At 41.5% G+C, this 26,548-nt stretch overlaps 1 protein-coding gene and 1 long non-coding RNA gene across 2 annotated transcripts in view; both read right to left on the bottom strand.

Annotated features, from left to right (window-relative positions):
- Window positions 1-13,602: 13,602 nt before the first annotated feature.
- The window catches only part of LOC142841000 (uncharacterized), a 167,521-nt gene continuing 154,575 nt past the window's right edge, over window positions 13,603-26,548 (bottom strand). The window contains exon 2 of the long non-coding RNA XR_012908999.1: window positions 13,603-14,074. This is a non-coding gene — a long non-coding RNA (uncharacterized LOC142841000). The remainder of the gene's footprint in view (window positions 14,075-26,548) is intronic.
- Magt1 (magnesium transporter 1) overlaps window positions 13,603-26,548 on the bottom strand; it is a 43,651-nt gene continuing 30,705 nt past the window's right edge. The window contains exons 8-10 of the mRNA XM_075957703.1: window positions 25,429-25,503; window positions 18,826-18,916; window positions 13,603-16,389 (exon numbers count right to left, since the gene is read on the bottom strand). Of these exons, the coding sequence (XP_075813818.1) occupies window positions 16,374-16,389; window positions 18,826-18,916; window positions 25,429-25,503 (182 nt within the window). The 3' untranslated portion in view covers window positions 13,603-16,373. The remainder of the gene's footprint in view (window positions 16,390-18,825; window positions 18,917-25,428; window positions 25,504-26,548) is intronic.

Genomic DNA, 26,548 nt, shown 5'->3' with positions numbered 1-26,548 from the left:
TCAGCCGTGACTGCTACACAGCTTTAACTTGTCATGGAATTGAAGACTGAGCAAGTGTCAGGCAGATTGGACTTATTTGGAAAATCCTGTTTCCAGCTGTATAATAATTGACTATAATATTGAGTATTTTTGTTATAACTCAACCCATACATGTAACTACATAAGTAGTGCACCTATAGAAAAGAATTCCTTATTCTTGGCCTTCTATCTTACTATCCTCTTTGCTGTTTTTTCTCTTTCCTTCTAACAATTAAGGTTTTGTATTTGGAAAAAGAATAATTCGATTAAAATGTTTGTATGGAAGAATTTTATAGCTCCTTATTTCCTTGTAAAAGCATCCTGATCTCCCATAGTTCCTCTTCATATAAAATTATATTTATAGGGCACATGCTAAAGTACATTTCTTTGAAGTGTCCATCTTTTCTGTGACTAAATAGGAATAATAAAGAGAAAATTAGAAATAGGGGACTAGAGAGATGGTTCAGTGGTTAAGAGTGGAGTCTCCCACTGGGGGAGCCCATTTCAGACTCCACCCTCAGCATGCCAGGTAGCAGCTCCCTGGAGTGTCCTTCCAGACCCTGTCCCTGAGAAAGCCTGCCATGGGCAGCTTCGCTCCTGGAGATGCCTGGGACCGCGCCTCCACTTTATTTAAGATGAGTGCACCCCCCAACCCCGTGACCTGCCATATGGTTTTCTCTCATGGGTTTCTCTTCTTCCCCTGGGGTCACCCAGGAATGCTTTGCTAGGATTAAAGCTGGACCTATTCTTATTTTTAAAAATCAATCAATCAATCTATCTATCTATCTATCTATCTATCTATCTATCTATCTATCTATCTATCTATCTATCATCTATCATGTGTACAATTTTTTGTCTGCATGTATGCCTGCAGGTCAGAAAAGGGCACCGGATCTCATTACAGATGGTTGTGAGTCACCATGTGGTTTCTTAGTTTGGCTTGGTTTGGTTAGCTGCATCGGCAGAGAGGCTTAATACCAGGGCAAAGAAATACCTTTCAAAGAGCACAAGCTGCACTTCTAGAGGTCCTAGGTTCAATTCCCAGGAACCACATTGAGGGTTACAACCATGTATAATGGTATCTGATGCCCTCTTCTGGTGTGTAGGTGTATATGCAGCTAGAGCACTCAAAACTAGGGAAAGGATTCAGTCTGTGATGTGTATGGATCTGAGTTTGATCCATAGAATCCATGTAAACAAACAAACCAAAAGGACCATAATGTGGTTCTGGCAATGGGGAAGCAGAAACAGGTGAGTCCCTAGCGCTTGCTAAGCAGCCAGCCCAACCTGCTTGAGGAGCTTCAGGTCAGCAAGAGACCCAGGCTCAAAAAAAAAAAAAAAGGTGAAACACTACCCAAGGTTGACCTCTGGCTTTGGTACTCTGTACTGTGGGTTGTATTGCAAAAGCACACATGTACACACACGTGCGTGCATGCACACACAGACACACATACGTGCACGCACGCACACACAACACACCACACTTCAGCATGTACTGAATAGAGGAAGCATACAGAATTCAAAGAAAGAGATCAGGAAAGCTTTTTATGTTTGAGTTTAGGGGAGACAGCATTTCACTTTTGTTTGGGAATAATGGTGTACACCTTTAATTCCAGTACTCTGGAGGCAGATGCAAGAGGATCTCTATGAGTTTGAGGCCAAGCTATCCAGAGATACCTGTATTTGAAGACCCTGTCTCAACAGCAAAGCAAAATAAACCAAAACTCTAGACCCTCAGGAATATAACGTCATCTTCTGGTGATAGAGCCCCCATCAGGCTTTATGGGGTAATGGATTTAGATGAAATGGAATTTTTCTGAACGTGGTTATTGAGTGGGACCAATAGGTACTGACACTTATGTGAGTCCTTTCCCCCAGGTGGAAGTCATTATTTATAAAACATTTGTTGGAATATACTAATCATCACTCATGGTACAGATGGCTTAACTTTTAACTGAGTGACCGTAAATTGTCACCCCAAAAGAGCCTGACGACCATCTCTCAACATCTGTACCATGAGTCATTCTTTTTTATTTGTTTTGTTTTGTTTTGTTTTATTGAGAAAAGGAAAAAAAACAAGTTTCCGCCTCCTCCCAGCCTCCCATTTCCCTCCCCCTCCTCCCACCCTTCTCCCCCTCCTCCCGCCCTTCTCCCCCTCCCCCTACTCTTCTCCCCCTTCCTCTCCAGTCCAAAGAGCAGTCAGGGTTCCCTGCCCTGTGGTAAGTCCAAGGTCCTCCCCCAACCCAGCGTCCATATCTAGTAAGGTGAACATCCAAACTGGCTAGGCTCCCACAAAGCCAGCAGATTGCGTAGGATCAAAACCCCGTGCCATTGTCCTTGGCTTCTCATCAGCCCTCATTGTTCGCCATGTTCAGAGAGTCCAGTTTTATCCCATGCTTTTTCAGTCCCAGTCCAGCTGGCCTTGGTGAGCTCCCAATAGATCAGCTCCACGGTCTCAGTGGGTGGGTGCACCCCTCGTGGTCCCGACTTCTTTGCTCATGTTCTCCCTCCTTCTGCTCCTCATTGGGACCTTGGGAGCTCAGTCCAGTGCTCCAGTGTGGGTCTCTGTGTCTATCTCCATCCATCACCAGATGAAGGTTCTATGGTGATATGCAAGATATTCGTCAGTCTTCTCAAATTTTGCATGCAAATGGATGGAAATAGAAAACACTATCCTGAGTGAGGTATCCCGGACCCAAAAAGAAGAACATGGGATGTACTCACTCATAATTGGTTTCTAGCCATAAATAGGGGTCACGGAGTCTACAATTGGTGAACCTAAAGAAGCTAAGTAAGAAAGTGAACACAAGGAAAAACATATAGTTATCCTCTTGGATAAGGGAAGTAGACAAAATTGCCGGGGAGAAAAGTGGGATCTTGGGGCTGGGTGGGATGGGGGTAAGGGGAGATGGGGAGAGAAAAGGTAGAAGGGAAGGAGGGGGGACTTGGGGAAACAGGAGGATCGGGATAAAGGAAGGTTGGATAGGGGAGCACGGAACCACAATTCTTAGTTAAGGGACCCACGTTAGGGTGGGCAGGAGAATTGACCCTAGAGGGGCTCCCAGGTGCCCAAGCCGAGGTCCCCAGTTAGTTCCTTGGGCAGCTGAGGATAGGGAACCTGAAATGACCCTATCCTAGCGCAATACTGACGAATATCTTGCATATCATCCTAGAACTTTCATCTGGCGATGGATGGAGATAGAGACAGAGACCCACACTGGAGCAATGGACTGAGCTCCCAAGGTCCCAATGAGGAGCAGAAGGAGGGAGAACATGAGCAAAGAAGTCGGGACCACGAGGGGTGCACCCACCCACTGAGACAGTGGAGCTGATCTACTGGGAGCTCACCAAGGCCAGCTGGACTATTACCAAAAAAGCATGGGATAAAACTGGACTCTCTGAACATGACGAACAATGAGGGCTGAAGAGACACCAAGGACAATGGCACGCAGTTTTGATCCTACGCAATCTGCTGGCTTGGTGGGAGCCTAGCCAGTTTGGATGTTCACCTTCCTAGATATGGACGGAGGGGGGAGGACCTAGGACTTACCACAGGGCAGGGAACCGTGACTGCTCTTTGGACTGGAGAGGGAGGGGGAGAGGAGTGGGGGGAAGGGGAGAGGGGTGGGAGGAGGGGGAGAAGAGTGGGAGGAGGGGGAGAAGAGTGAGAGGAGGGGGAGGGAAAGGGGAGGCTGGGAGGAGGTGGAAATTTGTTTTTTTTTCTTTATTCTTCTTTTATCAATAAAAAAATTAAAAAAAAAGATATTCGTCAGTATTGCTATAGGATAGGGTCATTTCAGGTTCCCTATCCTCAGCTGCCCAAGGAACTAACTGGGGACATGGCCTTGGGCTCCTGGGAGCCACTCTAGGTTCAAGTCTCTTGCCAACCCTAAGGTGGCTCCCTTAACTAAGAATTGTGCTTCCGTGCTCCCCTATCCAATCTTCCTTTATCCCAATCCTCCTTTTTTCCCCAAGTTCCCCCCATCCTCCCCTTCTCCCTTTTCTCTCCCCATCTCCCCTTACCCCCATCCCACCCCACCCCCAAGATACCAATTTTCTTCCCGGCAATTTTGTCTACTTCCCTTAGCCAAGAGGATAACTATATGTTTTTCCTTGGGTTCACCTTCTTACTTAGCTTCTTTAGGTTCACCAATTGTAGACTCTGTGACCCTTATTTATGGCTACAAACCAATTATGAGTGAGTACATTCCATGTTCATCTTTTTGGGTCTGGGTTACCTCACTCAGTATAGTGTTTTCTGTTTCCATCCATTTGCATGCAAAATTCGAGAAGTCATTGTTTTTTACAGCTGAGTAGTACTCTAATGTGTATATATTCCACACTTTCTTCATCCATTCTTCCATTGAAGGGCATCTAGGTTGTTTCCAGGTTCTGGCTATTACAAATAATACTGCTATGAACATAGTTGAACAAATGCTCTTGTCATATGATAGGGCATCTCTTGGGTATATTCCCAGGAGTGGTATTGCTGGGTCCAGAGGTAGGTTGATCCCGAATTTCCTGAGAAACCGAAACACTGATTTCCAAAGTGGTTGCACAAGATTGCATTCCCACCAGCAATGGATGAGGGTACCCCTTCCTCCACAGCCTCTTCAGCAAAGGCTATCATTGGAGTTTTTTATTTTAGCCATTCTAACAGGTGTAAGATGATATCTCAAAGTTGTTTTGATTTGCATTTCCCTGATCGCTAAGGAGGTGAGCATGACCTTAAGTATCTTTTGACCATTTGAACTTCTTCTGTTGAGAATTCTCTGTTCAGTTCAGTGCCCCATTTTTTAATTGGGTTAATTAGCATTTTAAAGTCTAGTTTCCTGAGTTCTCTATATATTTTGGAGATCAGACCTTTGTCTGTTGCGGGGTTGGTGAAGATCTTCTCCCAGTCAGTAGGTTGCCTTTTTGTCTTAGTGACAGTGTCCTTTGCTTTATAGAAGCTTCTCAGTTTTAGTAGGTCCCATTTATTCAATGTTGCCCTTAATGTCTGTGCTGCTGGGGTTTTACATAGGAAGCGATCTCCTGTGTTGGTTTGGTTTTTTGAGACAGGGTTTCTCTGTGTAACAGCTATGGCAGTCCTGGAACTTGCTCTGTAGGCCATGGTGGCCTCAGACTTACAGAGATCCCCCTGCCTCTGCCTCCCGAATGCTGGGATTAAAGGCGTGTGTCACCACCGCCCAGTCATTCTTTGTTTTTAGTTTTCCAATTTTATTCATAGAACTACTTCTGTGAAACTTTTAACAGATTGTTTTTAGATTTACCATGGGTCATTATTTTGTTGTTGTTTGTGACAGTCTTTCTATATCACCCTGAAACTCACTCTTTTGTCCAGGCTGGCCTCAAACTCACAGAGATCCATTTGCCTCTGCCTCCCGAGTGCTGGGATTAAAAGCAATCTAGTTGTCTGTAGTCTTATTTTCAGGATTCATATAAAAGATTGTAAAAGATCAAGCACAGGGCAATGTGTTCGTGCACATTTGTAGCACTTAGGATGTGGAGGAAGAAGGGTCATGAGTTGAAGGTCATCCATTGGCTAGGTGTTGAGTTTGAGACCAACCTAGACTATGTGAGAATCTGTTCTTAAAAAACTAAAAGTAAGGGCTGGAGAGATGGCTCAGTGGTTAAGAGCATTGCCTGCTCTTCCAAAGGTCCTGAGTTCAATTCCCAGCAACCACATGGTAGCTCACAACCATCAGTAATGAGGTCTGATGCCCTCTTCTGGCCTGCAGGCATACACACAGACAGAATATTGAATGCATAATAAATAAATAAATATTTTAAGAAACTAAAAGTAAATAAATAAAAGATAAAACACAAATTCATGTCAATGGAAATATGTCAATACTGGCTTGTAGCCCAGGCACTAGTATTTAGAAAATTTCTTTTGCAGTTTGGCCTGGTAATACTGGCCTGTAATCCCAACTACTTGGGATGCTAAGAAACTAGACTCTAAAAAGTTCAAGTCCTAACTGGACAATTTAGATTGATTCTGTCTCAAATTGAAATAGAAAAAAAGGACTGGAGAACTGCAGATGTAGCTAAGTTGGTAGACTTCTTTCCTACCATGCACAGAGCCCTTGGTTTGTTTCCCAGCACTGTCTAAACCAAGCACGGTAGCACACACCTGTAATCCAGTGCTGGAGAGGTGGAGGTGTGATCATCAGAATCTCCATGTCTAGGAATATTGATACTGAGACTAAATCTGTTAAGAAAATAATAGAAGACTGGAAAGCAGTTTTGAAATATACTTACCCAGAAAACAATGTTTTCCAAGGTTAGCCTTCTCAACACATTGAGTCTGAGGCCAGCCATCACTGCATGAAACCCCAGTTCCAAAACACACAGCTTAATGCTTCTGGGGGCAGGAATTTAATTTAGTTAGTAGAGTACTTATCTAGGATGTATGAAGCCCTGGACTCAGTCCCCACCACTAAATAAACCAGGTATAGTGCACATACTTGTAACTCTGTGTTTCTCTCTCTCTCTCTCTCTCTCTCTCTCTCTCTCTCTCTCTCTCTCTCTCTCTCTCTCTCTTTCTGTGTGTGTGTGTGTTAGGTGGGGTACATGCAGGAGGCTCAGGATTCGAGGCCAGCATGGGCTACAGGAGAGTGGTTCTCAAACAAAATCGAATAAAATAAAACAAAAGAAACAAAAAAGGAAAAACATAAACTGGAACCCTTACTTGTAATCTTTTAAGTTTTGTTTTAATTAAATTAAATTAATTTTATTTTCCAGGTCATCCAGGACAGTTACACAGAGAAATCCTGTCTCAAAAACAAAAACCAGGTGGTGGTGGTGGTGGTGTACACCTTCAGTCCCAGAAGTAGGGAGGCAGAGGTAGATGGATCTCTGTGAGTTCAAGGCCAACCTGGTCTACAGAGTGGATTCCAGGACAGGAACCAAAGCTACAGAGAAACCCTGTCTTGAAAAATCAGAAACAAAACAAAAATATTTTCTTAATCTAATTTTAGGGGCTGAAGAATTGGTTCAGTAGTTAAGAGTACATACTAGTCTAGCCTAGTCTTGTAGAGAACCCTAGTGTAATTCTCAGCACCTATATCAAACGGCTCACAATCACTTGTAACTCCAGTTCCAAAGGGATGCAACACCTCTGGCCTCTGCTGGTACCTTCTCACATGTACTCCCTCCCCCCATAAGCATAATTAAATAGAGAACATTTTTTTTAAAAAAATCTAATTAAAAATATGTGTATAAGTTTTCTGCCTGCAGGTATGCTTGGTGCTCTTAGAGGCCAGAAGAGAGCACTGGATCTCCTGGGATTGGAGCGCCATAAGGTTGGGAGTATTGGAAACTGAACCTGAGTCCAGAGCAACAAGAGCTCAACTGCTGAGCCATCTTTCTAGCCTCTTAACCTCTTTGCTGTTGTTTAGCTTTTTTGAGACAGGGTCATCTCACTGTGAAATCTAGGCTGGCCTTGAACTAGTGATGATCATCCTGTCTGGGCTGAGTGTTCAGGTTACAGGCTTGTGCCACATGAATGCACGTGCATGACTTTAACCAGTGTGTGTGTGTGTGTGTGTGTGTGTGTGTGTGTGTGTGTGTGTGTGTGCGACCAAACAATTTTATTTAGAAGCTTAAAGGTAAAGAGGGTTGAAGAAGTCAATGTGATCTAATGTCCTCTATGGGAATCTCCCTGGCCTTAGTTAAAAATGTACGCCCCCAGGATCAAATTATATTACCTAGGCTGGTCATTATCTTGTGATCCCCCTGCCTCCACATCCCCAGTGCTGGGATTACAGATGTGAGTCACTATGCCCAGCTTGTTTAACCATTTTGCAGTTTGTGTAATTCACTAATGCTAAGTCACCCCTTGCAATCAATGTCCAGAACACAATTGGTTGTTAATGTTTTTGTTGTTTGATATTTTTGAGGCAGGGTCTTACTATGGCCTGGAATTCAATCTGTAGATCAAGCTGGTCTCAAAGTCATACACATGCACCTGCCTCTGCCTCCCGAGTGCTGGGATTAAAGGCATTGGCCATGGTGCCTATTTTGCTTTTGCTCTTTGAGTCATGGTCTCAGTATACCTCAGGCTGGTCCCAACTTGCAATGTAGCTAGTAATGACCTTTAACTTATGATACTCTTGCCCTTAAATCTTGAGTACTGGAAATGTAGGTGTGTGATTTAACCTAGACAAAAGCTCTACCAATGAACAGTATCCCCTGCAATCACGTTTGTGGTGGCTGGGGGATAGGCAACAGGGCTTGTGTGTGTTAGGCAAGTTCTCTGTGAGAAAAACATCATATCCAAAATTCTTTCTGCCTTTCAAAACTGAAAATGCACACTATTCAGCAACCTCTGCTACCCACTCCAGCCTTTGCATCCAACCTGCTGTCTGCACAAATTTCAGTATTCTATACACCTTATGTATGTGTGATTGGGATCTGTATTTATTTTAAAAATTAACCTTTATTTTTATTTTATGTGTATCAGTGTTCTGCCTGTATGCATGTCCTTTGCTGTAGGCCCATATTTCTATATGGTGTGGCAGCCAGGCTCTGAAATGTACGGCTCCTTTCTCCTTTGTTAAAAATGTAGATCACCTGGGGAAAGGTGTTTGCTGAAGCTGATGTCTAAGTTGCAGGTGTTTCTCTAGCCCTAGGTCCCCTGGAAAGAGAATATTAATGAGGTATCCACCTTGGGATAACGGGGGGCGGGGGATAAAAGAAGTTTTGTATAATAAACACGGGTAGATCTTCAGGAGAGGGAGAAGCCTGAGATGCCCTTCCATGATGACTGTGTGAACTGTGTCTGGTTATTTCTCGCGCCTCCATACCAGTACAGATAGGGAAAGATAGTTTCTATATTGGGGCCTACGGTCCCTGACACTTTGCATGCAGTGACTATAGAGGCCAGAAGGTGTTAGATCCCCTGAGACTGGAGTTATAGACAGTTATGAGCTGCCATGTGGGTGCTGGGAGTCAAACTCAGGTCCTCTGCAAGAGCAGTCACTTTTCCTAACCACTGAACTGTTTCTCTAGCCCCAGAATTTTTTTTGTGCGTTAATTAAGTATCTCAGCATAAGGTTAAGCCATGCTGCAAATATCACAGCCTCCCCTCCTGCCCCTTTCTTAAAAGATGTAATCTTGTATTGCACAGGCTGCTCTCAAACTCTTAGGCTCAAGTAATCCTTCTGCCTCAGCATCCTGAGTAGCTGGGACTATAAGCATGCCATTATAGCCACCTTGGAATGTCCTTTTTTAAAACGTGCATTGGTGTTTTGCAATGGATGTTTGGTTCCCTGGGACTAGAGTTACAGACTGTTGTGATCTTTCATGTGGATGCTGGGAATTAAACCTGGGTCCTCTGGAAGAGCAATCAGTGCTATTAGCCACTGAGCCATCTCTCCAGCCCCAGAATGTCTTTTCTAAAGCTGAGTAACATGGTAACAGACTGTGCTTATCCATTTGTTTGTTGTTGGAAATTGATCTTGTGTCTCCATTTCAGCTATTTATGAATAGTGCTACAGACATCGGGGATACAAATAGCTCAAATTCTTTTTTTTTAAGATTTATTTATTATGTATACAACATTCTTCCTCCATGTATGCCCACATGCCAGAAGAGGGCACCAGATCTCATTACCGATGGTTGTGAGCCACCATGTGGTTGCTAAGAATTGAACTCAGGACCTCTGGAAGAGCAGCCAGTACTCTTAACCACTGAGCCATCTCTCCATCCCTCAAATTCTTATTTTCAGGGTTTTTTTTTTGGGGGGGGGTATAGAACTAGAAATTTAATTGTTGGATTATAAGGTAATTCTATTTAAAACTTGGATTACTTTTGTAATTCAGAGTGTCTAATGTAGCCCAGGCTGGCCTCCAACTAGCTATATGCCCCATATGCTCAAGACTGGCCTTGAAATCCTGATTCACTGGACTCTCACTCCCAACTATAGATGTATAGGTATGTAGTATCTGTACTGACCTAAAACTTGCTATGTAGTTGAATATGGCTTTCAACTCCAGATCCTTTCACATCTGAGTGCTAGGATTATTGACTGTTTTTAAGGATTCTGGGATAGGATCCTCATTTTGTGCCTCAACCTCCCAAGTGTTAGGATTATAGGTATGTACTACCGTATCTAATGTTAATTTTAATTCAATTTCAATCATATTTTATGTATATGAATGTTTTTCCTGCATATATGTATGTGCGCCATGTGTGACACCCAGGTACCCTTGGATGTCAGAGTCATTGGATGCCCTGGAACTAGGTTGTTGAGTCTGAAACCTGAACCTGGGTTCTCTGCAAGAGCAAGTGCTCTTAACCATTTAACCATCTCTTCAGTCTCCTAAGTACTAATTTTACTGAGCTTTAACAATGTTTTCCACAGTTGACAAACTATTTTATTTTCCCAACAGTTATAAAGGTTCAATTTCTTCATATCCTTACTAATTTGCTGTTTTTCTGATAGTAGCTACCTTGGTAGGTATGATGGAGTATCTCATTGCGGGCTTGTTTTTGTTTGTTGAGATAGGCATCCCGATCTGTACCCTAGATCAGTTTAGAACCTGCTATGTAGTTCAGGCTGACCTTTCATGCTTGATTCTCCAGCCCAAGGTTCCAAGTGCTGGGATTATAAGCAGAGGTACAATTGCTGGCTTTTTGGTTTAGGTTTTTGAGACAGGGTCTCATTATGTAGGATCAGTCATCTTGGAACTATGTAGACCAGGTTGGCCGCAAACTCATAAGATCCACCTGTCTCTGCCTCCTGAGCACAGGATTAAAGGCGTGTTATCACTATGCTTGGTTTCATTATTTTGAAATGTAGTCTACTTTCAGTTGATAAGCATTGGTAGGTTTTTGTTTTGTTTTTGAGACAGACTCATGTAGCCCAAGCTAGCCTCACACTGTGCAGCAGAGGCTACCCTTGAATTCTTGATTCTCTAGCTTCTCTCTGCCTTCTCAGGGCTGGGATTGTGGGTGTTATGGCATCATGCTAATTTACACTGGTACTGTAACTATTTCATGAAGGAAAAAGAGAACACCATGTTTAAGGGACACTTGTGCACAAAAGCATCTCTAGGTTGTTACTGCTCTGGCTTCCCTTCCTGGCTAAAGGCTATCTCCTCACCTATATTCTACTTTCAGAGACTAAAGAGTGTCAATCAAAACTTCCTCCTTTAGGGCACCTGCACGATTCAAGTTCTCTAGGGAAATGCCTTTTTCATTAGGACTTCTTCCAGAAATCTGAATGGCAGGAAGCAATCAAGGTGGACTACGGTCTCCAGAGAGCAATTTGCATCTGCAAGTGAAATATAATCCATAGGGTATATTCAGCAAAATGGGAAACCTGTAAGCATTTCCTTGGCATAACCTTCAGTAAATTGCTCCATTTTTCTCGGGCAGGTTTTCTTCAGCAGAGTAAGTGAAGGTACTAATTTAAGCACAGTGTCTTTTTGACTTTGGCTTTCGATACTATCAGCATACTGTGTCCCCTTACTAAGAATCTAATAGTAGATCTATAGGTTCCAGGCACATCTTTCCAAAAAATATTTCAATGAATTTTTTGAGGCAAGGTCTTCTGTAGTCTGGGTAGCTTCTAACTCACTGTTACTGAAGATGACTTTGCACTAAGTTCCTTCAGAGCTCTTTCCTGCTCCTTTGTTCTATTATGTAAACTATTAAAGGTATATGTATTTAAATTTAAATAAATATAATTCAGGTTTTCGGGGTTTTTTCCTTCTTTTTTTCCCCCTGAGATAGGGTTTCTGTGTGTAACAGCCCTGGCTGTCCTGGAACTCATTTTGTAGACCAGGCTGGTCTCGAACTCACTGAGTTCCACCTGCCTCTGCCTCCCGAGTTCTGGGATTAAAGGGGTGTGCCACCACCTCCCGGCTTTTTTTTTTAATGTTTTTGAGACAGGGTCTCCTTAGCTCAGGCTCATCTTGAACCTTGATCTGATCCTAATGATTCTACCTCCTAAATGCTGGCATTACAGGTGTGTGCCATCAAATCTGGCTTACTACATATTAAGCAATCTGAATTTATCCTCTTCACCAGCATCTTAATATCTTCAGAAATGTTATTACAAAACACCCCACATTTCAACTGATTTAAATCAACACCAAACTTGATTGGATTACATCCAATCAAGAAAAGCACCACACTCTAGTGGATAGCCCCACACTCACTGAATGTATGGGGAGCACAAATTAGAATGAGTGTGCTATAAAAAAGAAAAAGAGAAAACAAAGCTGGTCAGAGGATCTGGGAGGAGTTATGGGATGGACTAGAGGGTGAATAGACATACAAAAGACATTGTATGCATGTATAAAATTCTCAAAAATGAATACAGATTTTTTTTTTTTGGTTTTTCGAGACAGGGTTTCTCTGTGGCTTTGGAGCCTGTCCTGGAACTAGCTCTTGTAGACCAGGCTGGTCTCGAACTCACAGAGATCCGCCTGCCTCTGCCTCCCGAGTGCTGGGATTAAAGGCGTGCGCCACCATCGCCCGGCAAATACAGATATTTTTAAAAAGATTAAGCCAGTATAGTGGCAGGAGGATCAGGAGGTCAAGTGAATTTGAGGCCAGCCCACACTACAAGAGACTTTGTCTAAACTATGACAATGAAAAGCCAATCCTAAATCCCCAAAATTCTATTTTAAATATAAACACATACATCTTTGAGGTAACTTAGTTCAACAGAACCCACCCCCTCCGAATAAAGGAGGTTCAGAGAGATTTGACTGGCTTGTCTAAGATCATGTGGTCACAGAACAAGCACTAACCCCTGGATATCTTGATATCTTTACTTTTGTCAGTGTGCTTGCTTCATGCTTCCAAATATTCAATCCCCTAATCTCACCTGTCAAGAAAACAGTTTTTAAGAGAGAATCCTCTTTTGATATTTCAAATTGACCCCTCTATAGAGAGGTGCTGTGGTTTGAATGGGAAATGCCTTTATTGGCTCATTTGTTTGGTATCTAGCTAATGGTAGTGTTTGTGTGGTTATAGTGCTATATTATTTATGTTTTAATAAATAAAGTTTGCCTGAAGGTCAGAGGGCAAAGCAGCCACACTAGTCAGTCATGAAGGCCAGGCAGTGGTGGCACACACCTTTAATCCCAGCAGCCACTAATCAGCCATAGAGGCCTGGTGGTGGTGGTGCATGCCTTTAATACCATTACTCGAGAGGACTATAAGAAGGGAGGAGCCAGGTCTCAGCTCAGTCTATCTAAGGATTTGTAGAGGCAGGATCGCCTATTTTGGTCTGAGGTAGAGAGAGGTAAGATTTCTCTAGCAGCTTGCCTGCTTTGCTTTTCTGATCTTCTGCTTGAAACCCAGTATTTGTCTCTGGGTTTTTGTTATTTGTGCTACATGGGGTTGTGGAACCTTTAAAAGGTAGATCATTGGGGACACGCTTTGAGGTTATATAGCCTGGCTCTACTTCTTGCTTTTCTTCTGCTTCCTGACTGCCTGGGGGCTTGAAGCTCCAGCTGCCACGTCTTCTCAATAATACATTCTCCTGGAACTCAAGGTGCTCTCTAATCAGGGTACTGTATAACAGTAACAGAAAAGAAATGAATACAATGGGGAATCAAACACTTCAATTTAGATTGAATAAGTTTATTGGTAGGAAGCAGTAAGCCAGACATTTGGTTATCTTTGCCATAACAATGTATCATTTTTGAACAGTATTTTAAAAATCCATAATGAATTATATTTAAACCAGTACTAGAAAAGTAAATTAAGAATCTACTTAAGGCACTTCAGAAAAAAGCTAAATTTAAATTTTCCACAAAATTAACACTATTTTAAGCGGAGAAAATCTGCTTTCACAGATTTTAGCCCAAATGCGTCTTTCTTCATAATGAAGAATGTTGCTCTTAAACAGAGGAAACAGATAGAACACTGACCACGGAACATGACCTGAAGCTACAGAGGTTACACAGCAGGAATACTGCCCAGTTCAACCTTACAAGTCAGGGCCTTTTGTCACGCAAGTTTCCTAAAAATCATAGCTTAAATCCATTTGGCAGAGACGAGTATAAAAATAGTGGATAAGAAATCAGAATCACTCAATTTATAAGGGGATCAACTGTATCCTCTTATTCATTGAATTTGTAACAACGACAGTAAAAACCCCACATAAACATTTCTTCAAGGCCAATGATGTCTTTCCACAAACTTTGTTCATAGGACAGGGGCAGGCTATTACATGATCAATAGCATGAAACAGTCACAGTATCTTTTGTTTTGTCTCATTGTAGTTCAGGCTGGCCTTAAACATTATGCATCCACGGATGAACTTGAACTTCTGATCTTCCCACCTGTCTCCTGAGTGCGCTGGAATTACATGTATGCACCACCACATCTGGCTTATGTAGTGAATCAAACCCAGGGCTTCCTGCATGTCAGGCAAGCACTGCATCAACTCAACCACATATCCATCTCTGTATCTTTTAAATATAATATTTCTAATATTCTTTACATTTTTTCACAGTTAAAATTCTCACTTATTGTGGTGCTGGGGATTGAACCCAGGGCCTAACACAGGCTAGCCAAGTGCTCTACCACTGAGCTACATCCCAACTCCACACTTTCATAACAGTGGCATTTCCAATTACTCTTCATAACTCTGGTGGAGGTCAGAGTTAGACATATTATAACCATGACTTAAATATTCCTCATGGAAATTTGGTTAGCCTATAGGGTTATTTCCATTATCACAGAAAAAGACAAAATTCAAACAAAATCCCTCCACAATCTTATTATGGACATATTTTTGAAATGAGGTGTGATATGATGCCACACTATGTGTCAAATTCTTGGACTTCAGGGCTCCTACTTTGGCCACCAGGATAGCTAAGAGCAGAGACACATGCATACCACCATTCTTTGTATCCCTTATTTATGGGGGAAATAAAAGCTAAAATGACAGCAGAAAGCAGACTAGGGTCAATGGTACATGCCTATAACCGCAGCACTTGGGAAATTCAAGACCAACCAGAGCTATGTCTCAAAAAGGCAAAAACAAACAAAAAGGACCAGGTTTCAAGAAACATTTTTTTTAGAAAACAAACACACAAATAAAAACAAAAGCCAGACCAGGCTTCAAAAACTACTTACTTAAAAATTAGCCCAGGTTTTAAAGAATATGTATTTTAAAAAACAAAAGACCAGGTTTCAAGGAACATTCTTTAAAAACAAACAAGTAAAAATAACTCACAGAACAGGGCTCAAGAACTATTTTTTCGTGTGGCATTGAGGATTGAACCCAGAGTGTCACTCATGCTAGGCAAGCACTCTACCACTGAGCTACCACCTTAGCTTGAAAACATTAACATTCCATTGCCTTTTTCTCTTTCTTTTCTCTCCTTTTTTTTGGACACAGGGTCTCACTATGTAGCCCAGGCTAGCCATAAACTCACAAGTCTGCCACAAGCCTGGCAAAATGTTTCATTTCTATCCATAGGCAGTAATCAATATTTCTTGATTTTCTTTTCCCATTCTAAGATAGTCCTTTCCACAAACACAACTCAGCTTATTTTTCTGTTAGGTAAAAATGAGATTGACAATGTCTAACTAACATACACAAACATCTGAGACCATTTATAACTTATAGTGATTTTAGGCAACACATTATTATTATTAGAGAAGGGCCACTTTAAATAAAACTAGAAACAGAATGAATCAGAAATCTTTCCATGTACAAGGCAGTTAGAGCGCACTCATGCAAAAATCATAGTTTTGTAGTTAGAGGTACTTTTTAATGTATAAAAGAGGCATATGTAGCTGTGATTTCAGCAGGAAAGACACAAGTAAAAGACAGATTTATCTTTCCAAAGGCTACACAGTCCATTTTCAGAGGTTCAAATAGTGCATATGATATCTTGGTCCAAGAGGAAAGATGTAAATCATACCCATCTGCACAAAGGAAAACTAATGGTGGCTTCCAGATGCAGCTGTTTGTAACAGGCAGAGGTGGAAATTCCTGCTCAGAACCTTCCATCCCCAGCCTTGGATAAGATAAAATCAGATGACGAAAAGTTAACTAAAGTAGTTTTGACGTTTGCTCTATGTAAAATGAAGTAGTAGTTTTAAATTTTATAAAGTACCTAATTCTACAAAAATCAAATGTTTCATAAGTTCACAGGGAAGGGAAGGTTAAGAGGAGAATAATTCCAAATACTTCATGATCTTACAATTGCTTGTTAAGGCACTACACATCTTTGGTTAAATGATTAACTATTTAAATCACTTGACAAAAAAGAGGTAATATAAAATACATGAGTTGCATTCTTCTTCAAACACCACATATGTCTTATTTTTCAGTTTCCATTACTATCACAGTCTATGTGTCTCTAGAATCCTCTTTAACTCATCAGAAAGCTGAAACAAAAAAATATAAAAATACATTAGACTCTGATAGAAAAGTAAGTTTTACTTCTTACAAATACATAGTATGTTGATTTTAATATATGGACCATGACCTGAGTATCAAAAACAAAAAAAGAAACACTAAAAGATCCAGTAGTCTTCTTTTTTTGAGACAGTGTCTCATATAGTCCATGTTGGCCTCAAACTCATTATGTGGCCAAGATAAACCAGATCTGATCCTGTCTCTGTCTCCGAGTGCTGGAGTATAGGTCTATAATACCATATGGCTCAGTATTCAGTGGTATACTGTAGGATGATGTTGTATTAAAACAGAAATTATGGAAGTGCTCAGCAGGTAAGAGCACTTACAGCTTTTGGTAGAGGACTTAGGTTCAATTCCCAGCACCCACATGGCAACTCACAACCTGCTGGTAACTCCAGTTTCAGAGGCCCCAAAACCCTTCTGACCTCTGTGGGCACCAGGCATGCACTTGCTACACATACATATATACATGCAGGTAAAACACTCATATAGACAGAAATAAATCTTTAAAAAATAAAAATTTATGTTAACCAATGCTCAGATTATAAACCAACACATTCTATTCGCCATTTCAGTTACCTGTAACAGCAAAAATCAAGAACCTATGATATAACAATTTCCTCCCCTAAGCCACAGGGATCTCTATGAACATTTGAAACTATGTGGCTGTTTCCTTTTGTTTTTTGTTTGTTTGGTTTGGGCTTTTGGTTTTTTTGAGACAGGGTTTCTCTATGGCTTTGGAGCCTGTTCTGGAACTAGCTCTTTTAGATCAGGCTGGCCTCAATCCTCTCTGTTATTTATTTATTGTTATTCATTTTAATTATGTGTATGTATGTGTCTGCGTGTAAGTATGTGGGCCTGAGGGCAAGTGCCCTCAGAGGCTAGAGGCACCGAGTTCCACATGGCTGTGAGCCACCTGACATGACAGAGGTGTGGGCAAACACCTGTAGATCCAGCTCCAGAAGATACCCCCCTGCTTAAAACACACAGATACACACCAATTAAACAAACAAAAAACAAAGGGGCCAGAGAGATGGTTCAGTGATTAAGAGTGCTTGCTGCTCTCCTGTAGGACCTGAGTTCAGTTTCTAGTAACCACATAGAGTGGTTTGTAACCCCAACTCCAGGAAAAATGATGTCCTTTTCTGGCCTCTGCACACATGTAGCATATATATTTTCTCATACACACAAAGAAAAAAATTTAAAAAAACTCACAAAGCTGGGTAGTGGTGGCAGCTCACACCTTTGATCCCAGCACTCAGGAGGCAGAGGCAGGTAAATCTCTGTGAGTTTGAGGCCAGCCTAGTCTACAAAGTGAGTTCCAGGACAGCCAAAGCTACACAGATAGGTCCTGTCTTGAACAAACAAACAAAAAACTCACAAACAACACTCCTTGTAAACCCACAAAAGAAATCACCAGATAGCTGGGCATGTTGATACACACCTTTATTTCTAGCACTGGGAGGCAAAGACAGGCAGATTTCTGTGATTTGGAGGTTAGCCTCATTTATATAGTGAGACCCTGTCTCAAAATCAAAGAGAGAGAGAGAGAGAGAGAGAGAGAGAGAGAGAGAGAGAGAGAGAGAGAGAGAGAGAGAGAGAGAGGAGAGAGAGAAGACCACACAAACCAGGCCAGGGGAAGGAGTGGGGGGGAGGGAGGGAGGGGGAGAGAGAGAGAGAGAGGGGGAGAGGGAGAGGGAGAGGGAGAGGGAGAGGGAGAGGGAGAGGGAGAGGGAGGGAGGGAGGGAGAGAGAGAGAGAGAGAGAGAGCGCGAGCGAGCGAGAGCGCACACAAACCATGCCTGGGGAGGTACATGCCCCTAGTGGCACTTGGGATGCAGAAGCACTGCTGCCAAATTAATAGGCAGTGTGGTCTACATAATGAGATACAAGTCAGTGAGGGATAAATAGTAGAACCCTGTCTCAAAAAATACCACCAATACGTAAAACACACACTCAAAGAAAGTGAACCCCTCCAAAAGGTTGAGTATGGTAGTGTATGCCTATAATTCCAGAACTTGGGAGATAGAGACATGAGCATCAGGAGTTAAAGGCTAGCCTGGGGTAGATGAGATCCTGTTGCAAAAACAAAACAAAATAGAAACAAAAAAGTAGAATCCAGGAGACTTTTCAAAATGAAGGAATAAAAAGCTAAGCAATAAAATATTATAGACTGGGCCGTAGTGATGTGTGCCTTTAATCCCAGCCCTTGGGAGTCAGAGACAGGTGGATCTCAGTGGGTTCAAGGCTAGTCTGGTCTACAGAGTGAGTTCCAGGACAGTCAGGGCTACACAGAGAGACCCTGTCTCATAAAAAAAGAAAAAACAAAACAACAAAATGGAAAAATAAAATATTATAAAGCAACACTAACTAACCATTGTAAGTATAAGTAAAATAAGAATATACCTGTATGGATAGCCATGGTATTTTGATCGAAAGATAGAGAGCATCCAACTGAAGAATAGCACAACAAGTCCGATTCCAGCTACACACATCACTGTGAGAAAAGAAGAGAGTAAAACCATCAGGTTGCACCTAGTAAATCACCAGTACACTGTACAGTGTAGGCTGCACACTTCCAAACAGGAAAACTGACTAAGAAACAGCTTTCCCAAAGATTTAAGCCCCATTTTTAGAGACAGGATTTATCGTTTTAATATGGATTCTGAAGACAAGGGCTAGGAGGAAGAGGGTTATGGGAAGAATCTAAGGCACATTTTTTTTTTGTTTGTTTTTTGAAACAGGGTTTCTCTGTGTAGCTTTGGAGTCTGTCCTGGAATTAACTCTGTAGATCAGGCTGGCCTTGAACTCACAGATATTTGCCAGCCTCTGCCTCTGAAGTGCTAGGATTGAAGGCATGTCCCACCATTACCCGACATCTTTTTTTTTTTAAGATAGTCTCACTAGCTGGGCAGTGGTGGTGCAGAGGCAGGTGGATCTCTACAAGTTTGAGGTCAATCTGTTTTAAAGAGAGTGAGTTCCAGGACAGCCAGGGCTACACAGAGAAACCTCATCTTGAAAAAACAAAACCAACAACAAAAAAGGTAGTCTCACTACATAGTCCTGGCTGGCTTAGAATTTGCTATATATAAAGGGCATGCTTTCATCTGAACTCCCCATGTAGACCAGGGTGACCTTGAACTGCTGGCTCTATACTTTATCTCCTGAGTGCTGAATTACACGTGTGCTCAACCACACAAGGCCCTTTGCTTTTAAGATTTACTTATTTTATAATACTTATACATCTGTGTTTGTCTATGTATCTGCTGGAGGTATTACTATCCCTGATTTCAAGCTCTACTATATAGCTACAGTAATAAAAAACAGCATGGTATTGGCATAAAAACAGACGGGTGGATCAATGGAATGTAATCAAAGACCCTGATGTAAATTCACACACCTATGGACACCTCATTTTTTGTTTGTTTTTTGAGACAGTTGTCCTGGAACTCACTCTGTAGACTAGATTGACCTCAAATTCACAGAGATCAGCCTACCTCTGCTTCCTGAGTGCTGGGATTAAAGGTGTATGCCAACCAGTGCCAGGCCAAGACACCTGACTTTTTATAAAAGGATCAAAATTATTCAATGGAAAAAAGAAAATACCTTCAACAAATGGTGCTGGTCAAACTGGATGTCTGCGTGTAGAAGAATGCAAATAGATTTACCACCCTGCACAAAACTCAAGTCCAAGTGGATAAAAAACCTCAAAATAAAACTAGCCACACTGATCCTGATAGAAGAGAAAGTGGGGAGTAGCTTGAACACATTGACACAGAAAACAACTTCCTCAATAGAACACCAATACTGTAGACACTAAAATCAAAAGCTAATAAATGGAACCTCATGAAACTGAAATGCTTTTGTTATGCAAAGGACACCATTACTGGACCAAATCAGCAGCCTATAGAATGGGAAAAGATTTTCTCCAATGCCACATCAGATAGAGGGCTAATATCCAAAATATATAAAGAACTAAATAAATTAGGTATCAATAAAACAAATAATCCAATTTTTAAAATGGGGTATCCCACCTGGTCCCACAGCCATTCAATCCCAAAGAAACACACAAAGGCTTATATTAATTATGTTTGGCCTATTAGCTCAGGCTTGTTATCAACTAGTTCAAGGCCAGGCTGGCCTTGAACTCGTGATCCTCCTGCCTCTGCCTCCTTCAGCAAATCCTACTGGCTAGTTCTTACAACTTAAATTAATTCCTAATTCTTGTCTATGTTTAGCCATGTGGCTTGGTACCTTTTATCAGTGCAGCATTGTCATCTTGCTTCCTCTGCATCTGGGTGGCAACTCACTCTGCCTTTCCTCTTCCCAGAATTCTCTTAGTCTGGTTGCCCTGCCTATACTTCCTGCCTGGCAACTAGCCAATCAGCATTTTATTAAACAAATACGAGTGACAAATTTTTATCAAGTACAAAAGCATTATCCCACAGCAATGGGGTACAATGTAAACAGAGAATTCTCAGTAGAGGAACAAAATGGCCAAGAAACAAATACTCAAAATCTGTAGTCATCAAGGATATACACCTTAAAACTACTCTGAGATTCCATCTTACACCTGTCAGAGTGGCTAAGATCAAACATGAATGATAGCTTATGCTGGAGAGGATGTGGAATAAGGGGAACACTCATCCATTGCTGGTGGAAATGCAAACTTGTACAGCCACTATGAAAATCAATATAGTGGTTTATTACAAAATTGGGAATTGATCTACTTCCAGACCCAGCTATACTAGTTACGCATATCCCCAAAGGGGAGTCCATCCTATCAGAAGGACAACTGCTCAATTATGTTCATAGCAGCTTTATTTATAATAACCAGAAACTGGAAACAAACTTAGATGTCCCTCAACTAAAGAATAGATGAATTAGATGTGGTACATTTACAAAATGGAGTATTACTTAGCTGTTAAAAAATAACCATAAAATTTGCAAGGAAATGAAAAAAAGTAGGAATAGAAAAAAATCAGCTGGGAGGTAGTAGCATACACCTTGGGAGAATCTCTTTGAGTTTGAGGTCAGCCTGGTCTATAGAGCGAGTTCCAGGATAGCTAAAGCTACAGAGAAACCCTGTTTCAAAAAAACAAAAAATAGAAAAAAAAATTATCCTGAGTGAGGCAACCTAGACCCAGAAAGGCAAACATGGTATGTATTCACTCGTAAGTGGGTGTTAGCTGTTAAGTAAATGAAAATCAGGCTGTAATCCACAGACCCAGAAGTGCTAAGTAATAAGGAGGGCTTATATAATAATAAGTAAAAGGGGGATGCATGTATATATATATCCCTGGGAAGGAGAAATAGATTTATTGGGTGGACTGGGGGTGGGTGGTGATGGGTACTGGAGGAATCAGATGGGGGTGGTGATGGAGGAAGAGTACTAGGAGAGATGACTGGAATTGGAGGGATTTTGGTTGCATGTGAAATATGGAAACTGAGTTCAGTAGAAACTTCCAGGATTCTACGAAGATGACCTCACGGAGGACCTGTAGTAAAGGAGGATAAAGAGCCTGATCTGGCCATCTTCTTTAACTGTGGCAAGGCTTTTAGAGGTGGGGCTGGGACAACAACCCAGCCACAAAACCTATCTATAATCTGTCTATCCTGCTTGTAAGACGTACTGGGGTAATGGAGGCACAGAACTTGTGGGAGTGGTCAAAAAATAAATGACTTGTCTAATCTGAGGTCCACAGCCTGGGAGGGAGTCCATGCCCAACACCTGGATGACCAGAAACTAGAGGCTGGATAGCCCAGGGTCCGATTTTAGAAAAAAAAAATTAATAAAATGATTACTAACAATATCCTTATATATTCATATTTCACTGCTTACCCCAATCATCAAAGAGGCTACCACTGACAGCTGATGGGAACAAATGCTGAGACCCACAGCTGAACATTAGGCAGAGAGAGAGCCCAAACTGGAGATCTCCACTGGATCCCTCTCCTTTGAGTTTGGGAAACCCCAAGGAAGAGGAGGAAGAAGAAATGTGGGAGGGGGTTCAAAGACACCGGGAGAACATGGCCTACAAACTTCAACTAAATAGGAATCATAGGGGCTCACAGACACTGAGGTGGCATGATTTTCAACTAGGTCCTCTGCATATGTTTGTTAAGTTGGTGTTTTTATGAGACTCCTAACAGTGGGGGTAGGAGTGTCTCTTAACTTTTTTTACCTGCTCTTGGGAGCCTTTTCCTCCTACTGAGCTGCCTCATCCAGCTTTGATGTGTGGATTTGTGCCTATTGTTATTCTTTTGGTCCCCGCCCCTTTCCACCCACTCCCAGCAACCTCTGATCTCTCATCCTCATCAAGAAGCCCTTCTCTCGGGTGTTCCCCGCTTCTCCCTTTTCTCTCTCTCTCTCTCCCTCTCTTCTTTAATAAATGTTCATGTCTATTTTCTGTGTCTAGGTGTGCAATTTACACTAGCTCGCTTGGCTCTCCCCGGACCCGCCGCAGGCTGACCCTGCCTGCTTGCTGCATGGCGGGGGCTGCCCGCCCGGGATGGGCCACTGCTCATAAGCCCGGGGATCTTGCAGGGACCCACAGCCGTCTCTGCCGGGCTGGCAGCTGCTCTGAGAACATTTTAAGAATAAAACTTATGGTATTTTACTATGCTGTGTTTGGTGGATATTCTTGGGAGGCATGCTCTTTCTGAAGGGAAACAGAGGAGGAGTGGATCTGGGGGATAGGGGAGGTGGCAGAGGTAACAGGAAGAATGGAGGGAGGGGAAACGGGTTGGACGTATTAAAAACAAAATTTAAAAAGTAAAAAAAAAACTAAAAATAAATCATAATTGGGCCAACAAGGTGGTTCAATAAGAAAAGGTGTTTGCTGCCAAGCCTGACTATATGAATTTGAGCCCCCAAACCCACACAACACAGTAGGACAGAAAGGACTCCTACAAGTTGTCCTTTGACTTCAACATCCATGTTGTGTCGTGTTCACACACATTCACATGCATGCATGCACACACAGAGGAAATAATAAATGAAAATACTTTTAAAAATCTAGAAAATTAAAATATCATACATGTATTATATATTAAATGGTTAATAAATATCTATTCTTCTTGTAACAGGGTTTGTTTTTATATTTTTTGAGACAGGGTCTTACTATATAGCAGTGAATGGCCTGGAAGTTGCTTTGTAGACCAAACTGGCCTCAAACTCACACCTGCCTCCTAATTGCTGGGATTATAGGTATGTACCACCATGTTTGGCAAAAGTAGCTGTCAAATCAGAAATCTAATATACTCATCTTTTTACAGAAAATAAATATTATCTATGATAATTTTAAGAAATTATATTGTAGGCATCTTCCAATGTGTATCTGTTTGATAGAGGGTCTTGTTATTTGAGATGACCTCAAACTCACTATATAGCAAAGAATAACCTTGAGTTCCTTATTCTTTCTGTTTCCACCTCCCAAGTGTTTGGATTGCAAGTGTGCACCTTGTACAGACTTTTTGCTTATGATTCAGGGTTTTACTACATAGTACAGGAAAGCCTGAATTGGCAGCAGTTCTCTTGTCTCAGTCTGGCATGCTGGGATTATAGACTATACTGCCACACTCAACAATATGCAAATGTTCTAAAGCATAAAAAGCAGATGCAGCCTGGGGTTCAAGACCTTATTAGTGATTTTCTTAGCCCTGACGTCCCAAGTTTTAGAATTACAGGTGTTTGCTGCCATTCCCCATCTAAGGTTTTTATTTTGTTTGAAAGAAAGGTCTTTAACATATAGCCCTGTCTGGCCTGGAATTTGCATTGATTTTACTTCTGCCTCCCAATTTTTTTTTTTTTGATTTTTCGAGACAGGGTTTCTCCGTAGTTTTTTTTTTTTTTTTTTTTGGTTCCTGTCCTGGAACTAGCTCTTGTAGACCAGGCTGGCCTCGAACTCACAGAGATCCGCCTGCCTCTGTCTCCCGAGTGCTGGGATTAAAGGGGTGCACCACCACCACTCAGCTCCAAGTGTTCAATGTTTAAAGTGAGTACAAGACTCAAACACACACACACACACACACACACACACACACACACACACACACACACACACACCTGTAGTATTGGTGACCTTGTCTGTGAAGGACAATCACTCCATCATAGAGCTCTATCCCCAGGCCTGCCCATAGTTTTTTCCTGTTGTTTTGTTTTGGTATATTGAAGATTGAATCTAGAGCCCAGTATACTCTAGGCAAGTACTCTACAACAGAGTTAGTTACATGCCCAGTCCCCTTTTTACTTTTTTCTTTTAAGACAGGGTCTTACTAAGTTGCTGTCTGAGTTCCATCTCATTTTATACACCAGTTAGGCCTTGAACTTGTAATCCTCCTACCTCACCCTCCTGAATGTATGGAATTATGGGCCAGTAGCATCAAGTCTGATTCCTACATATACAGTTTTTAAAATGTGTTTTACAGATGGGGCTAGGTAAGTGGCTCAGTTGATAAATCCTAATACTTGAAAGGTGGAGACAAGAGGATCAGAAATTCAAGGTCAGTCGGTTCGAAACTGATCTAGGCTATATGAGACCCTGTCTCAATAAATAGATAGATAGATAGATAGATAGATAGAGAGAGAGAGAGAGAGAGATAAACAAACCCCAGATGTTCTTATGGTTTTTTTATTTGCTTTTATTTTAGTATTAGTTTTCTGAGACAGGGCCCTGGCTGTCCTGGAACTTGGTCTGTAGACCATGCTGGCCTCAAACTCACAGAGATCCACCTGCCTCGGCCTCCCAAGTGTCAGGATTAAAGGTGTGCGCTATCATTGCCTGGCTACAAGATGTTCTTATGAGTGAAATGATGAACACAGAGGAGGCTGAGGCAAGAGGATTGGAAGTTCAAGGTCATTTTGGCCACATAACATAGTTACCTCAAAATAAAAAACAACTGATCAAATAAAAAAGTGTAAAGAAATAGATTATAAAGGGAAAATTAACTAGAGAGTTTTTTTTTTGTATTAAAGGCAGAATTGGAACACCGTGACATGTAACTTACTCCTTCGCTTCCCAATATCCATGTCGGAGGTAGCAGCTTCACATAAAAGCACCATGCCTAAGGTAACCCCGCCATCTTAGAAAAACTGTTTAAGGAGAAATTCATATAAGCCACAAAAGACATACCACTTTCCTATTCCCAGTTTCTCATGAAGAAAATAAGATGAATTTATAAACCTTCAATTTTTTATTTTAAAACAGTAACCAAAACACTCTTATATTACACAGTGTTAATTACTATAAAGATTAAATTGAAAAGTAAGGTTAAACCAGGCATTTGGTAAAGCAAGGCCAGCCTGGGCTATATAAGACTCTTGTCTAAAAAAGAAAAAACAAAATAAAACAAACGCTGGCCCCATGCACCTGGTAAGGTGGTACATTTAATCCCAGCATTTGGGAGGCAAAGGCATGCACATCTCTGTGAGTTCAAAGTCAGTCTGGTTTATACAGTACAGGCCACCCAGTGCTACAGAGTGAGACCCTGTCTTAAAGAAACAAAACAAATGAATACCCCAAACTGGTACCCCCCAAAAGAATTAAAGTTGAAAATACTTCAGTTTTGTAAAGTCAAATGTAATTTTAAAAAAATCCCACCTATGCTTGGTGGTAGTGACACATGCCTTTAATTCCAGCACTTGCGAGGCAGAGGGAGACAGATCTCTGTGAGACCAAGGCCAGCCCCTTCTTCTACAGAGGAAGTTTCAGGACAGCCAGGGCCACACAGAAAAATCCTGTCTCAAAAAAGCAAAACAAAACAAAAAACAGCAACCACAAAAAATTCCACCTATATATAAAATCAGCTTTTTGGATATCATACCTTAAAACAAACTGCCTGATCACAACAGTTTTCCAACTTCATACACACTACAAAATACTAAGTAGTCACTGTTATCAATTTAACACCCCTGAAAAGGGCATACTTGAAATACACACCATTTAAGACAATAGCAACTCACTTTTAATAGAAAATAATCTCAAAAACTTCTTCAGATTTTCAACAAATAACATTTGGAGTACTAATTATGATTCAGATACCCAATTTTGTCTTATTCTAATGAAAAAGGAAAATCCCTCATGTGGCATGACCTTATTCATTTTAATAACAGTAGCTATATAATTCA

Source organism: Microtus pennsylvanicus, chromosome X (genome assembly GCF_037038515.1).
Source record: "Microtus pennsylvanicus isolate mMicPen1 chromosome X, mMicPen1.hap1, whole genome shotgun sequence".
NCBI lineage: Eukaryota > Metazoa > Chordata > Mammalia > Rodentia > Cricetidae > Microtus > Microtus pennsylvanicus.
The sequence above is the reverse complement of the archived record's forward strand: the minus strand, read 5'-3'. Positions and strand labels throughout refer to the sequence as shown.